The 13,788-nt window shown below is 42.4% G+C and overlaps 1 protein-coding gene across 2 annotated transcripts in view; it reads left to right on the top strand.

Annotated features, from left to right (window-relative positions):
* DEPTOR (DEP domain containing MTOR-interacting protein) overlaps positions 1-13,788 on the top strand; it is a 210,112-nt gene that overhangs the window by 49,826 nt on the left and 146,498 nt on the right. Inside the window, exons 2-3 of one of the 2 annotated variants that reach the window (XM_011941063.1) lie at positions 6,755-6,933; positions 8,139-8,262. The exons of the other annotated variant lie outside the window; for it this stretch is intronic. Of the exons in view, the coding sequence (XP_011796453.1) occupies positions 6,755-6,933; positions 8,139-8,262 (303 nt within the window). The remainder of the gene's footprint in view (positions 1-6,754; positions 6,934-8,138; positions 8,263-13,788) is intronic. 2 annotated transcript variants of the gene reach the window in all.

Raw genomic sequence — 13,788 nt, 5'->3', positions numbered from 1 at the left:
ATAAATACTACCTAATAATTCTTTTAGATTAGATTGGAAAGTTTACAGCAGCTAAATCTCTTGGCTCATAATATATTCCTCCTCCTACTATATATACCAAATTACACAGTAGCTTGTTCTTCCACATTTTAATTTCTAAGTAAATTGGTCTTCATTATTCTTGGATTCCTGACAGACATCGCATCTAAGAATTAATATTTTGCATTCTGCCACTCTGAGCATGTTAAACAAATTACTCAGTGTCGTTGTCACTGAATTAATTAGAAGGATTCATGTGATGACTTTAGCACACCCTATGTACACTTGTTGTTTTTTTTTTAAAGCTGCTGCTTAGTTTTTATTACTAATAATTACAACTCTACATAGGTATCACTTGTGGTTTTAGAATTGACGGCCTCAGGGAGTTGTTGTGAGGATTAATGCCCATAAAGCAGTTCAAACTGTCCCTAGCACATAGATGCGTAAAATTATCTTCATTTTACCAGTAAAAACTCTGATGCTCAGAGGTTATAGAGTTACTGGCAGCACCAGGGTGAGAACCAAGTCTTTGTATTCCTAATCCCGTTTTTCTCATTATCCTCAGAACTGACATTTTGAGGTGAAATCTGTGATAGTCGGAAATGAACAAATCTGTGTGGAGTGGAAATGTAGCAGGCCGTGGTGGGACAGTAGGGATAGTGTGCAGTGCTTCTCCCCAGGAAGTACTTCAGACCCAGGAAGAGTTGGTGGGTCTGCACTTCCTGAAACACCATCCCAGAACATGGCCTGGTTGTCAAAAGGAAGAACTGAACCTTGTTGGCTTGCTGGGAAATACTCCTGCCACCTATTTTGTTCTAAAGATCACATAGGACTTCCCTGGAGCTGTGTGCTAGAGGCTATTTTAGTTGGTTTTGTTTAGACTTATTATATATATTGAGGTAATATTGTAAATTAATTTAGTGGCTTAAAAAATCTCCATGTCTATTAATTTCTGTCTGCTGTATATGTATGTATGTATGTATTTATTTATTTTTGAGATGAGGTCTCTCTGTGGTGCCCAGGCTGGAGTGCAGTGGCATGATCTTGGCTCACTGCAACTTCCGCCTCCCAGGCTCAAATGATGCTCCCACTTCAGCCACCCAAATAGCTGGGATTACAGGTGTGTGCCACAACACCCAGCTAATTTTTGTATTTTTGTAGAGACAGGGTTTTGCCATGTTGCCCAGGCTCGTTTGAACTCCTGAGGTCAAGTGATCCTCCTGCCTCGGCCTCTCAAAGTCCTGGGATTATACGTGTGAGCCACCATGCCCAGCCTATCTGCTTTAATTGCTTTTTCTTCTTTGTTTTATCAAAGTATTTTTTCAAGAAGAATTTCATTTTTCAGCTATGTGATTTATTTGTCCTGACAGTTTATAATTTGCTTGATAAACTCTGTGACATTCATTTATTTTCCAAGATGTGTATCTCCCTCTTCATAATTATTTTATCTTTGAGTCCTTATTTTCCCGACTTTATGTTCTTTTGAAATTGTTTTTAAATTTTTTATAGTTCAGAACACTTTAAGGAAATTGTCTGTTTCTTGAATTGTGTTTTCTTTCAGACAGAGTTCTTCTTATCTGCTGAATGCTCTTTTTCCCTTCCCTCTGTTTTTCCTTTCTTTTCTTTTTTCTTTCTTTCTTTCTTTCTTTTTTTTTTTGGTATTATTTATTTTTGCTTCACATTATCACCTAGTGGTTTGCTTTTTCCCATGATGTTTATGCTTAATGCAGACAGTTCTGTCCATGCTTTCAATCTGTCCATACTCTATCTGTGCTCGGAAATAAAGACAGGTGACATCTCCTTAGCGCCTTCCTAAGTCATCTCAGAATGTCATTTTCCCCTCTGAGCTAAATTTGATAGCTAATTATTTGTTCCACTGTTTTACAGCTTAAGGGCTCCTGGTGATGGAAAGGAGAGAGTCTTGCTTCTGATGTTTTGTTCAACTTCCTGTCCTAGCGTTCATTTCATGTAGTCAGAGATGGATCTCACTGCTATGGAGGGATATTTTGGCTGCTGCAATGGTCCCCAAATTTATTATTGAGCTTGGGAGGCTTCACTGTTAGAGAAAAGGTCTAGTTCTTCATTTCCTTCATTGCACCTATCTTTCTCCATCAGCCATTTCAACTGTCTCCTAATCAGAAAACAGAAAACTCAGTTATTGATGGTTTTTTTTTCTTTAAACTTTGGGGTTATTAATGAAAATTTTGAGGATTTCATTGACTTAGCAACAAGGCTTCTGGGTGATGAGAGTCTACTCACCTTACCTTGCCACTCCAAAATCTCCTGTTTGTTTTTTTGACTGCTACTTTATTTATTTTTTCATCTTTTCCCTTTTTTCAAAAATTACAAAGCCTTTTTTTGGTCATTTCAATGAGTAGAGAGTATTTTAAGGCTAATCCACCCTATCTGTAATACAGGCCTAAATCACTTTATTATGTCATGATTCCTTTTGTTTGTTTGTTATTTTTATTTTATTATTCTTTTCTTTCCAACCTTTATTTTCACTTCAGGGAATTCACGTGCAGGTTTGTTACATGAATAAACTGCATGTCGCAGGGGTTTGGCGTACAGGTTATTTCGCCATCCAGGTAATGAGCATAGTAGGCAACAGGTAGTTTTTGGATCCTCACCCTCCACCCACCCTCCACACTAAAGTAGGCCCCTCTATTAGTCCATTCTCATGCTGTTAATAAAGGTATACCTGAGACTAGGTAATTTATAAAAGAAAGAGGTTTAATGGACTGTCAGTTTCACATGGCTGGGGAAGCTTCATAATCATGGCAGAAGGCAAAGGAAGATCAAAAGGACTTCTTACATGGTGGTGGACAAGACAACTTGTGCAGCAAAACTCCCATTTATAAAAACATCAAGGCTGGATGTGGTGGCTCATGCCTGTAATCACAACACTTTGGGAGGCCGAGGTGGGTGGGTCACTTGAGGTCAGGGGTACGAGAGCAGCCTGGCCAACATGGCAAAACCCCGTCTCTACCAAAAATACAAAAAATTAGCTGGGAGTGGTGGCGCGCAGCTGTAATTCCCACTACTCGGGGATTGAGACAGGATAATTACTTGAACACGGAAGGTGGAGACTGCAGTGAGCCAAGATTGCACCATTGCACTGCAGCCTGGGCAACAGAGTGAGACTCCGTCTCAAAAACAAACAAACAAAAATAATATAAACAACAACAAAAAAACCCATCAGATCTCGAGATTTATTCATTACCACGTGAACAGTATGGGGAAAACTGCCCCATGATTCAATTTTCTCCACCTGGCCCTGCCCTTGACATGTGGGGATTATGACAATTCAAGGTGAAATTTGGGTGGGGACACAGTCAAACCGTATCAGCCCCAGGGTCTGTTGCCTGTTTACTTTTTGGTTTTTTGAGTTTTGCTCTTGTCACCCAGGCTGGAGTACAGCAGCATGATCTTGGCTTGCTGCAACCTCTGCCTCCTGGTTTCAAGAGATTCTCCTGCCTCAGCCTCCTGAGTAGCTGGGATTATAGGCGTGCACCACCATGCCTGGCTAATTTTTGTATTTTTAGTAGGGATGGGGTTTCACCATGTTGGCCAGGCTGGTCTCGAGCTCCTGACCTCAAGTGATCCGCCTGCATCAGCCTCCCAAAGTGCTGAGATTACAGTCATGAGCCACAACGGCCAGCCTGTTGTTCCCGTCTCGATGTTCATGTGTTCACATGTTTAGCTCCCTTCTAGAAAAGAGAACATGTGGCCGGGCGCGGTGGCTCAAGCCTGTAATCCCAGCGCTTTGGGAGGCCGAGACGGGCGGATCACGAGGTCAGGAGATCGAGACCATCCTGGCTAACCCCGTGAAACCCCGTCTCTACTAAAAACACAAAAAACTAGCCGGGCGAGGTGGCGGGCGCCTGTAGTCCCAGCTACTCGGGAGGCTGAGGCAGGAGAATGGCGTGAACCCAGGAGGCGGAGCTTGCAGTGAGCTGAGATCTGGCTACTGCTCTCCAGCCTGGGCGACAGAGCGAGACTCCGTCTCAAAAAAAAAAAAAAAAGAAAAGAGAACATGTGGTATTGGTTTTCTGTTCCAGCATTAATTTGCTTAGGATGCCACTTAAAAACATTTATGGAGTTTGGGTTTCTTTTTCCTTGTCTGGCTACTTCTTTTTACTGTTTTTTTTTTTTTTTTTTAAATTATTCTCCTTAATATGAAGAACAGGAGATTCTGTGCCTTGGTTTCACTCCACCAACTTTACCAATTTATAATCTTTACAGTTCCCATTTCTTACCTGGTCCTTGGCAAATGAAAGCTAGTCTAGCTCCAAGCACATGGGTTGAAGTATCTTCTGAAATACTTAAACACGATGATTCAGGTGCTCTAAAAAAAATTACACAACTAGCTTTCCCTAGAAGAGGAAGCCCTAAGGACTCAAAGTGTCTTCTGGCATCAGTGTAGGTTCCTTTCTTTTTTAACATAAAATATTAATCTTAATGTACTAACCTGCAAGTTGAATAAAATATATCCCCCATAAGGTTGTCAGAAAATGCAGAGTGCCCACTAAAATTTGAATTATAGATACAGTATAATGAATTTGTGTGTGTGTGACGGAGTTTTTCTCTGTCGCCCAGGCTGGAGTGCAGTGGCGTGATCTCTGCTCACTGCAAGCTCTGGTTCCTGGGTTCACACCATTCTCCTGCCTCAGCCTCCCAAGTAGCTGGGACCACAGGCATCCGCCACCACACCCGGCTAATTTTTTGTATGTTTTAGTAGAGACAGGGTTTCAGCATGTTAGCCACGATGGTCTCAATCTCCTGACCTCGTGATCCCCCCGCTTTGGCCTCCCAAAGTGCTGGGCTTACAGGCATGAGCCACTGCACCAGACCTATGAATTGTTTTTTTAAAGTATAAGTAGGTCCCATGCAATATTTGGGTCATGCTTTTACTACACAATGGTTTGCTATTTATCTGAAATTCAAATTTAACTGGGTTTCCTGTCTGGTTTTTCCTTCCCAAACCTGGCAGCCCTACTCTATCACCACTGTCTTATGAGAATGTTTTCTGGGTCTATTGGATACCTCTCCTTTAGTATTTTCCTGATATCATTGATATTCTCATCCCTGTTACTAGTGGATTCATTGCTATGTCCTTTCCCTAGCCAATCCTATAGTATGACTTAACTCTTAAGTTTTAGATAATAAATATTGGCAGATGGTAGAACATTGTACAGTAAGTAAGCATCATTAACATTTATTCCTAATTATTTAGCATTCAACCAAAGAGCAGTAATAAAAGATATAAGATAGTCTTTGAGTGACCAAAATAGATGTCATAAATTCCATGCCCAAAATGCTCATTTTCTTTCTTCATAGATGCTCATATCAGGCTTTTGCTCAAAATATTTTAACTCCTAAATACTGACTATGACGTAGCAGACCACGGCAGAACAGAAATAGCAGATCAGGGGAACTGCTTGAGTTTAGGAACAAGGACAACAGGTGCATATCACAGCAGGACAAGGGAAGGAGATAGGAGAATGAGAAACAGACCCTAGGAAGTTGTGGAACCACTGGGTGCAGAGTACATAACTCTGGCCATTTATGTAGTCTCTGAAGGCACCACTGTGGCAACATTCCGTGGCATGGAGCCACAAGCTGGCATTCAGCTGGAGGATGTATTGGGACAATATTGGTATTAGTAACAGATACCTGAATCAACTCACTAAAGCACAGGGAATGTATCGATTCATGTAATTTAAACCCAGGTTAGGTGACTTCATGAAGTGTTGAATTCAGGTACTCAGACAGGGTTGTTTGTAATCTCTCTCTCTCTCTCTTTTATCTCTATCTCTTATCTATCTGGTCCACTTTGCTCTGTGTTGTATTTCTTTCTAGACAGGTTCTTCCTTTATGATGGCAAGATTGGCTAGTAGTAGTTCAACATGCATATATATATGTATATGTATGTATATATATGTGTATGTATATATTTTAAGAAGGAGTTTCACTCTTGTTGCCTAGGCTGAAGTGCAATGGTGCAATCTCAGCTCACTGCAACCTCCACTTCCCAGGTTCAAGTGATTCTCCTGCCTCAGCCTCTTGAGTAGCTGGGATTATAGGCACCTGCTACCATGCCTGGCTAATTTTTGTATTTTTAGTAGAGACAGGTTTTCACCATGTTGGCCAGGGTGGTCTCAAACTCCTGACCTCAAGTGATCCTCCTGCTTCGACATCCCAAAGTGCTGGGATTACAGATGTGAGCCACCACACCCTGATGTATGTTTTTAGTGCCTAGAAGTACCTAAGAGGCAGGTAGTAGGCATTCATTAATATTTGTAATATGAATGAATGACTACAAGTAGGGTGGGCCCTGAACAATTTGTGATAAAGAGGGTGCACTTTGTTTTAGCATATTTATAGGGTTTTTGTTTGCTGGTTGAAATAGTAACCCCACTGGAGAGAGAAAAAGCAGGGAGTGAGACAGAGTAGGGGATGGAGAGCTTTTCTCACTCTCAGGAGTGGCAGGAGAGTTCTGGGTTGGCTGTGATTGTTTTACCCTCATATTTACCTCTGTCATCTAGATCAGAGGCTGGAGTCACTTTCTGGAGCCTTTGAGCTCTGACAGTATGGAAATCACCAAGTGAGCTAAAGATACTCAATAACCCTCTCATGCCTTTGGAACTTCTGTTGTGTTATTACTCTCTGGGATTGGTTTAATAATTTGTGCTGTCATCAAAATTTCCAAAGTAATTGCTAATTTTTCTTTCAGGCTCAGGCTGCATGAAGAAAAGGTTATTAAAGATAGACGTCATCATCTCAAGACCTACCCAAACTGTTTTGTCGCAAAAGAACTGATTGACTGGCTGATTGAACACAAAGAGGCTTCCGACAGAGAGACGGCAATTAAACTCATGCAGAAATTAGCAGACCGGGGCATTATTCACCATGGTAAGTGAGGTGGTGAGTCAAGGTGACTTGAGAGAAAATGAAGGACTAAACTTTTCATGAACATACCCACTTAAGAAAGAAAACATTTTGCTTTATTTTATCTCTACTGTACCTCTCCCTGATTTCATTTTCTTCCTCCCTCTAAGAGACATTTTGGTTATTTCTTTTTTTTTTTTTTTGTATTTTCAGTAGAGACTGAGTTTTACCCTGTTGGTCAGGCTGGTCTCGAACTCCTGACTTCAGGTGATCTGCCCACCTCAGCCTCCCAAAGTGCTGGAATTATAGGCGTGAGTCACTGTGCCCAGCTAGCATTTCGATTATACCTCTTTGTCTATTCATCTTTAAGGAATGCATCATATTGTTTTAAAAGTTTTCTCTCATTATAGAAGTGTACATTTATTCTTTTGCAACTTGATCAACACACTGTGAGCTTCATCCACGTTGACAGTATATGTCTTATTTGTTATTTTTGCTGTTGTATAATACATATGTATAATTATGCCACTATATATTTTTCAGTGGGCATTTATGTGGTTTCCAAGTTTTTGCTGTTACTCTCAGTGGGTTCAATAAAGATTCACCAACATGTCTTCTTGAACTCTCTCATCCTGGCCTCGACCTTTGCACATGTCATCGTTCTCTTGGAATGCCCTTTCCCCTCACTTTTTGCCCAATTTCTCTTTGTTCTTCAGGTCTCCACTTACATGCAAACTCTTCAGGGAAACTCTTTTTCCAAAGCTGGGTCACTGTGTTCCGGGGGCACTGGGCACTCTTCCTCTAGGCTCCCATTGCACTCTGTCCTTACCTCTGTAGCCTTATCATACCATATTCCAATTACAGTTGACATTTCTCCTTACCTCAGTAGATTTCATATTCTTTGAGGCTGATGCATGCCCCAATATGCTTTAGAAGCGTTTCTGGATTGCTTGATGAATTGAATTATGTGACCTTCCTAAAGACGATGATGATGATGATGATGATGGTGGTGATGGTGATGGTGATAATAATAGCTAAAAATACTGAGGACTTACTCTATACCAAGTGCTATGTAACTCTTTTACATGTATTAGCTCATATGGTAGATACTTGCATGCAAGAAGAATTTGGTAGTGAAATAATTCTTAATTAGCATCATACTTCACTCGAGTAATTAAATAAGAGTGATTTTTTTTCTCATTTGCTTCTCTGTGCATATTGTGTTTCAGTGTGTGATGAGCATAAAGAATTCAAGGATGTCAAACTCTTCTACCGCTTTAGAAAGGATGACGGCACCTTCCCGTTGGATAACGAAGTGAAGGCCTTTATGAGGGGACAGAGGCTGTATGAAAAGTACGTTCCACATGAAATCCCCACTGTAATCTTGACTGTTAGAGAGAAGCAGAACCGTGCCAGTCTCATTATGTTGATTTCAGCATGGCTCTTCCATGTGGGCTGGTTACATAACTGTTCTTTTCCATATGAGAAAACTATCACCCATTTGCTTTCTCTTTGCCAGAAAATAAGTCAATTTCATAAGATTCTTATTAAAGAATTTATTTAAATCTTATTTTCTATATTTAAGTCAATTCTACAAAGCTCCAGAATTTTTGTTTACCATCAAATGATGTGGATGCCCTTTTCCTCTCTTATTTTTATTTATTTTTTGGCACTGAGTCTCACTCTGTTGCCCAGGCTGAAGTGCAGTGGCATGATCTCGGCTCACTGCAACCTCTGCCTTCTGGGTTCAAGTGATTCTCGTGCCTCAGCTCCTGAGTAGCTGGGAATACAGGCGTGAGCCACTACACCTGGCTACTTTATGTATTTGTAGTAGAGACAGGGTTTCCCCATGTTGGCCAGGCTTTTCTCAAATTCCTGACCTCAGGTGATCTACCCACTTCAGACTCCCAAAGTGCTAGCATTGCAGGTGTGAGCCACTGTGCCTGGCCCCCTTTTTTCTTTTAAATACTGTTGTTGTGTAAATTGGAGGTTCAGGCTTGTGAGTGACTGGAGAAGCAGCATCAAGAACAAGGGAATTGGTCAGACCAGGAGACCAGTAGTGGGAGAACTTCAGATAGCAGGATGTCTATGAGGAACAAGCTTTCAGCTCTTTCAAGAGATAAGTATAGTGTAGCACAGGAGTATTTGGTTGGTGGGTCTCGAATCTTCTGAGTGGGCATCTCTGGGTTTATCTGCTACTTCTGTGGCCTCTTTACCATCCTGCCTTCCTCAATTAGTTTTCCAGGGCAACCATTAGAAAAAGGGGTGCAGAAGCAATGGCACCTCCTTTGTAACCCTGGCTGCCTTACAAGACTTGAGGGAATTGAAAAACACATATTTATCGGCCAGGCGCTATGGTTTATGCCTGTAATCCTAGCACTTTGGGAGGCCGAGGTGGGTGGATCACTGTAGGTCAGGGGTTCAAGACCAGCCTGGCCAACATGGTGAAAGCCTGTCTCCACTAAAAATACAAAAATTAGCCCACCATGGTGGTGAGTGCCTGTAATCCCAGCTACTCAGTAGGCTGAGGTAGGAGAATCGCTTGAACCTAGGAGGTAGAGGCTGCAGTGAGCCGGGATCACATCTCTGCACTCCAACCTGGGTGACAGAGTGAGACACCATCTCAAAACTAAAACAAAAACAAAACATATTTGTCACATAAAACAGCCTGTTCTACAGTGGGTGGGGGTAAGGGTCTGGGTGGGTGTCTGAGTGGTCAGATTAATTGGCACGACGGTTAAAAGCCAGACAGAGTTTGAAGTGTAGCCCTGTCACCTTACCTTTGTAAAGCTCAGTGTCCTCATTAGTGACATGACAGCAGCAATAGAACTTACCTCCTAGTGCTGTTGTGGGAATTAAAAGGCTTAAGTATTTAGCTCAGGATCTCTGGTGTGTAGTAAGACCTCACAGATGATAGCCATTCCAGATATGAGTACAATACTGACGGCCACCCTCGACTGTGTCCTTCCTGTGTTATGCGCTCTGTCCCAGTTCTTGTCTCCGTTTCTTGAGGTGGTATAGTCACCACTTGAGGTCCTAATTTGTACTCAATCTACTATCACTTGCTTTCTATATTGAAATGGAGAAACTCTCTCATCTTTCTGACTCACATGAATTTGAATGGAAGGGATCCATCAGTACCTCCACTTGTTTACTTGAGCATGTGCATTTGTTTTGTTGCTTTCTTTTAATTTCTTAATTCCTTTTGTGGAATTCTAGCAGGTGTTGGGTATTTCAGTTACGACGATGTTCCTTTCAAACAATGAATCTATGTTGGCCAAAACATGCATGTCATCTCCATGGATGAAGGCCAGTGGATTCTGTAACACTTTTCCTTTTTTTTATTAAAAAAGATTAACATTATTATTATTATTATTATTATTTATAAAGACAGGATCTCACTCTGTCTCCCAGGCTGGAGTGCAGTGGCATTGTCATAGTTCACTGTAACCTTCAATTTCTGGGCTCAAGTGATCCTCCTGCCTCAGCCTCCCAAGTAGCTAGGAGTACAGACTTATGCTACCACGTCCAGCTATTTTTTTTTTTTTTTTAACTTTTTGTAGAGACAGGATCTCATTATGTTGTTCAGGCTGATATCAAACTCCTGTCCTCAAGTGATCCTCTTACCTTGGCCTCTCAAAGCACTGGGACTACAGCCGTGAGCCACTGTACCTATAACACTTTTCTCTAGCTACAGCTTATCTCTTAGGATTCGCATAACCACACTGTGGGGCAGGGATCAGCTATAATTGAAAATGTCTGGCAGAGAACTGTTATTGCTTAATGGGATAGTTATGACGGCAAGATAACAATAAGAAAAGTTAAAGTTGCTCACACCTTCTAGAAAGCAGACTTACTCCAGCCTCATATTCCGTTGCATCTCTTTCCATCCTGTGGACCAGTCACACAGCACTGTGTATCTCTGAGCATGTTCTTTCCCTTCAGGAGATGCATTAATGCATTAATTATTCAACAAATCTATATTGAGCCCTTTCCACATGCTAGGTGCAGCTAAAGATGCTAGAAATGCCTGTAGCAAAGCCCCTGCCTTCATGAGCTTGCACTTCAGTTAAAGAGACAGACATTAAAGGCACAGACACATGAAGATGTGATATAGTATAACACGGGTGTCGTTGGTGCTAGAAAGAAAAATAGATTTACTGAGGATGGTGGGGTACTTTAAATAGGGGGATCGGGGAAAACGTTTTTGAAGAGATGACATATGAATAAAGGAAGGCTTGCAGATATCTGGTGGAAGAACATCCCAGGCAAAGGGAATGGTAAGGATAAAGGCTTTGAGAAGCGAATGTGCTGGACATATTTAAGGGCAGTAATGAGACCAGAGTGTCCAGAGGGCAGAAGTAAAGGGGAGAGTAATAGGAGATGAGACAAGGCCAGTTCATAATAGGGCCCTTAAAACCATGGTAAGAATTGATGATTTTAAGTGTAATGGGAGGCCGTTGGAGAGCAGGGAGTGAGGAAGTGGCAATCTGATATACTTTTTGCATGTGCTGTTCTCTCTGCCTAGAGGACTCATGCCACTCTCACCCCTTTCCCTAAATCACTGACTCCTGTGACTTCACGTTAATTGTGAAGGTAGCTCAAGTAATGTGTGGTGGCTCATGCCTGTAATCCCAGCTCCTTGGGAGGCCGAGGTGGGCAGATCATCAGAGGTCAGGAGTTTGAGACCAGCCTGGCCAACATGGGAAACCCCATCAATATGAAAAATATAAACATTAGCTGGGTGTGGTGGTGGGCACCTGTAATCCCAGCTACTCGGGAGGCTGAGGCAGGAGAATTGCTTGAACCTAGGAGGTGGAGGTTGCAGTGAGCCAAGATTACACCACTGAACTCCAGCCTGGGTGACAGAACAAGACTCTGTTTCAAAAACAAAACAAAACAAAAAACCCACAAAAAGCAAAACAATGTTTATTGTTTGTAAGTTAAGCTTCTTAAAGCACTTCCTTTAGATTATTTTATCTAAGCTTCTTTTTAAAATAGATGGAGCATTACTTTACTGGCCCATTTTCAGAGAGAGCATCTGGGAGCCAATGCATTTAAGTAATTTATATGTGATGTTGACACAGTTTGCGATGGACAGGGGTGAGACAAGAACCTGGGTGGCAGGTGTTGGGGCCGCTGCTGTCTCAGCAGCTCTGAGGGGGCGGGCGTATTGTCAGTATTTCTTTTTGGCTCTTTTCTTGCTTGTTTGTTCTGTATTATAAATAGGACTTTGTGAAACTTTGTGGTTTCTGACTGAGGTTTTGCTGAACCATGTTGATTTTGGGGAACCCTGGCTTTCTGGTTTTTTTTGTTTGTTTGTTTTTATTTATAAGAGTCTCACTCTGTCGCCCAGGCTGAAGTACAGTGGCATGATCTCAGCTTACTGCAACCTCTGCCTCCTGAGTTCAAGCGATTTTCGTGCCTCTGCCTCCCAAGTAGCTGGGACTAGAGGTGTGTGCCACCACACCTAGCTAATTTTTTGTATTTTTAGTAGAGGTGGGGTTTCAACCTGTTGGCTAGGCTGATCTCAAACTCATGGCCTCAAGTGATCTGTCTGCCTCAGCCTCCCAAAGTGCTGGGATTACAGGCGTGGGCCAATGTGCCCAGCCTGGGTACCCTGGCTTTCTAACCCATAGCAGTGTTTCTCAGACTGTTCATTGGTGGGATAAACCCAAGTCTCAAAACTACAATTTCGGTAACTCTGCTGGCTTTTAGTATGTATGTCACTCTAGTTACTTTACTTGAGACATGCTGGAACAAACACTAATGAAGAAGCCAGAAGTTGGCCCTTTGAAGTTGTCCCAGTGTGAGTGAGGAAAGCTTTAGAGGAACTGGAGGCATGGATCATCCTGCATAGTGAGTGACAATGGCTGTAGGCTCTGGAGTCACACAGCCTGGGTCTTCCATCCCAGCTTCACAATTTGCTTGCTTTGTGACCTTCAGCAGGCTGCCTAAATCTCTCTGATCCGCAGTCTACCATGGAGATAAGGCTGGGACCCACTGCGGGAAAAAGCTGTAGCGGGGACTGACTGAGATCCATCTGTACAGTGCTGAGCACACTGCTTGACGTGGACTAAGAGCCTAGGGAATGTTAGCTGTCGTTATTAGAGTAGTAAATAATAATATCAATACGTGACACCTATTCTTCTTGTTTTCTCATTTTTTTTTTTTTTTTTTTTGAGACGGAATCTCACTCTGTCGCCCAGGCTAGAGTGCAGTGGCCAGATCTCAGCTCACTGCAAGCTCCGCCTCCCGGGTTCACGCCATTCTCCTGCCTCAGCCTCCCAAGTAGCTGGACTACAGGTGCCCGCCACCTTGCCCGGCTAGTTTTTTGTATTTTTTAGTAGAGACGGGGTTTCACCGTGTTCGCCAGGATGGTCTCAATCTCCTGACCTCGTGATCCGCCCGTCTCGGCCTCCCAAAGTGCTGGGATTACAGGCTTGAGCCACCACGCCCGGCCTGTTTTCTCATATTATTTTAAGATGCAGCCTTGCATAGCAGATAAGAGCTCAGGAGCCCAGCTACCTGGGTGTGAATCTTGGCTCCATGCCTTGAGGCAAGTGGCTTTATCTCTATGTCTCCATTTGCCTATCTAGTAAATGGAGATACTGACCGTGCTGACCTCATAGACGTGTTGTGGGGGTAAAATGGACTAATGAATATGCACACAGGACAGGGTCCGCATCAGATATGAGTATATGCTATTGCTCACCTCCTGCTGCCAACTTTGGGGAAGCATGAGAAACAGGGTGTGTGCTTATGGATTGATGCCCTGATGTTTTCATTTTGATGAATTCATCTGAGTGCATTCAGGGCACAATACACTTTCATCAACAAGCTCTAAGCTCTGTTGGGTCTTCATTATGGCCAGTTAAT

The sequence above is a fragment of the Colobus angolensis genome, unplaced genomic scaffold (assembly GCF_000951035.1).
Source record: "Colobus angolensis palliatus isolate OR3802 unplaced genomic scaffold, Cang.pa_1.0 Scaffold198, whole genome shotgun sequence".
NCBI classification, from domain to species: domain Eukaryota; kingdom Metazoa; phylum Chordata; class Mammalia; order Primates; family Cercopithecidae; genus Colobus; species Colobus angolensis.
This window is presented reverse-complemented; position numbering and strand designations above follow the sequence as displayed.